The 2,639-nt window shown below is 31.0% G+C and overlaps 1 protein-coding gene across 1 annotated transcript; it reads left to right on the forward strand.

Moving 5' to 3' along the window:
• The first annotated feature begins 763 nt into the window (after positions 1 to 763).
• On the forward strand, positions 764 to 2,413 carry LOC125871237 (uncharacterized). The gene is made up of 2 exons (XM_049551835.1): positions 764 to 779; positions 1,986 to 2,413. The coding sequence occupies exons 1-2, from the start codon at positions 764 to 766 to the stop codon at positions 2,411 to 2,413; spliced, it is 444 nt and encodes a 147-aa protein (XP_049407792.1).
• The last annotated feature ends 226 nt before the right edge of the window (positions 2,414 to 2,639 follow it).

Here is a 2,639-nt window from a genome sequence, read left to right on the forward strand (position 1 = left end):
GGGGGGGGGGGTTAATTACCTGGACTATTTATAAAATTAAGTAGTAATTGACATCATCTATCAATTACATAAGTGACGTACATATAACTTTATGGTATTAATATTGGCATGGTGTATCATAATTCAATTAATAAGTACTTGATTAGTAATTGAGATTATACACTAATCAGATTGGTCTTGATGAGGTTATTCTCTGATCCTCAATCTTAATTCTATTATTTCAATAATATCAATATCTTACAAGAATTTTCAGAGAATGAGTACATTATTATAAAGAATTAGTTGATTATATGCTACATCTTCACTACTAGCTACTAGTTTCGATCGCTATAGACTTTTGGTCTAATTATAAAGGAATGTCAATGTGTTAAACTTAGGGCTTTTAAAAAAATAAGTCAATTTTTTAAAAGTTAGAACATACGCTGAGTTCAATTCTAGAAAATGAGGATCAAAATAACAAAATAGACATGGAATATGTGTAAGAATTATTATTAATTAATTCTTACTTATGGCCCAAGTTTACTTGTAACCCAAGTAATACCATAAATAATATTTAATAAGGAATAAATTTCGCTCGTACATTGGTTACTTGATGGACGTACCAGATTAAGTCTTATCCTCTATAAATTGGTCATCCCTCCACCTATTAGGGTTACCACATATTCTCTACAATAATCCATCGTTGACGGTTGTGGTAACGTAAGGCTAGGGCAAGGAGGTAGAAACTAATTTATTACTAATGCTTCCGCTTTTCTTTGTGGTGATGTCTTCGGCATCAGGTATGTGCCCCTAACGATCTCTATGTAAGATTATCGTGTTTAAGATCCTGATATGTATTAAAGTATTTAACCTTACTTGTGGTATCAGAGCCTGAATTGTTTGAACGGATAATCTTCGTATATTTTCACCTTTATAGATCATCTTTACATAATATGTATAATATTTATGATCGTTAATTGGTTAAATTAATGAAGTAAAAAAATTGAAAAAAGAAGGTTATATGCAGGCGGCACTTTTATGAGAATTGTTTAAATTTTTTATGTCACACTGATCTGCTCGTTATTAATTAATGAACAATTTTTTTTTGATCTTGCACAAGTTATTGACTTAATTATTAAAATAATATTTTATTCTATTTTTGGTTTATGTGGTAATGAATCAATTGTGTAATAAATTAAAGTGGTCGTTATACTAAGTAATAAATAATATGTGTATAGTTTGTTAGTCACCAAAGTGGCCAAATTAGAAAAATTAATGTCTACACATATAATATTTATGATCACTTGGCATATGTGGATTAGTACAATTCATTATTTATTGGTATATTCAATATTCCAAGAGAGATTGAGTCTGGTTTTTTAACCTGATGCATGTATTATGTTTCTATAGTTTGTTAGTCACCAAAGTGGCCAAACTAAAATGTTTAAAATTATTCCCATGCACAAAAAAATTATATTATGTGTGCATTTGTATTCATATAGTTTGTTAGTAACTAAAGTGGCCAAACTAGAGAAATTCATGTCTACACATATAATATTTATGATGAATTGATGCATGTATTATGTTTCTATAGTTTGTTAGTCACCGAAGTGGCCAAACTAGTATGGTTAAGAAAAATATGCATTCATAAAATTGTCATTTATCTATGAAGTTTAATTAAATGCCTATATTGAAAAAAAATAGATAAATTGATTTTCACTATTGCTAGAACTTAAGAATTTACCTAAAGGTGAATCTATCATTCTACGAATAGTGAAAATTATGAGGTAAATTAATAGCTTTTAGTCAAACATATATTGTATATCCAAAGATGTCGTATATATTTGATTAAAAATATTCATTCACCTATTAAAGATAAAAAATGGCATTTAAATTATGATAATGTGTCGTAGTATCTACCCAAAGGAGAATTACGATATATTTTTATCGTTTTACTGAATTCACATTATTTTCTGATTTTATGAGTATGTATATCTATTTTGCAGTTGTTCCTCTTCATTTGCATGCTTCGTCTGTTAAAGTGTTCAATGGAATGAACTTCTATGAATGGCATGAACAAGTCAAGTTCCATTTAGGTGTGATGGATCTTGACTTGGCTCTGATGAATGACAAGCCTAATGCCATTACTGATAAGAGCAGTGAGGATGAGAAGTCTTTTCATAAATCATGGGAGCGCTCTAACAGATTAAGCCTTATGTTTATGCAAATGACTGTTGCTAACAACATTAAGAGTACTACTCCACAAACAGAAAGTGCCAAGAAATACCTAAAGTTTGTGGGAGAACGTTTTTGTTCTGCTGATAAATCTCTCGCTAGTACACTAATGGCTGAACTCACGACTATGAAGTTTAATGGGTCGCGCAATATGCAAAATCATATCATCGATGTAATACCCCGTAATTTAGTGAGTTGAACTAGTGAGTTCTAAAGTCTTTGATAAGAGTTTTGGAATGTCGTATGAGGGTTAAAACTTGTAAAAATGGTTTCCGTACTTAGAATAGTGATTTTAGGGGTTAAACGTCCGGGTACGACTCCCCAAGGACCACCTAAGGGGTCCTTGAGGAGGATCCCAAAACAGTCCCTAAATCTGGAAAATTTTGGTGAACCACGGATGGCCAACTATGACCAGTAGACTAGAC

Source organism: Solanum stenotomum, chromosome 7 (assembly GCF_019186545.1).
Source record: "Solanum stenotomum isolate F172 chromosome 7, ASM1918654v1, whole genome shotgun sequence".
In the NCBI taxonomy this organism is placed as follows: domain Eukaryota; kingdom Viridiplantae; phylum Streptophyta; class Magnoliopsida; order Solanales; family Solanaceae; genus Solanum; species Solanum stenotomum.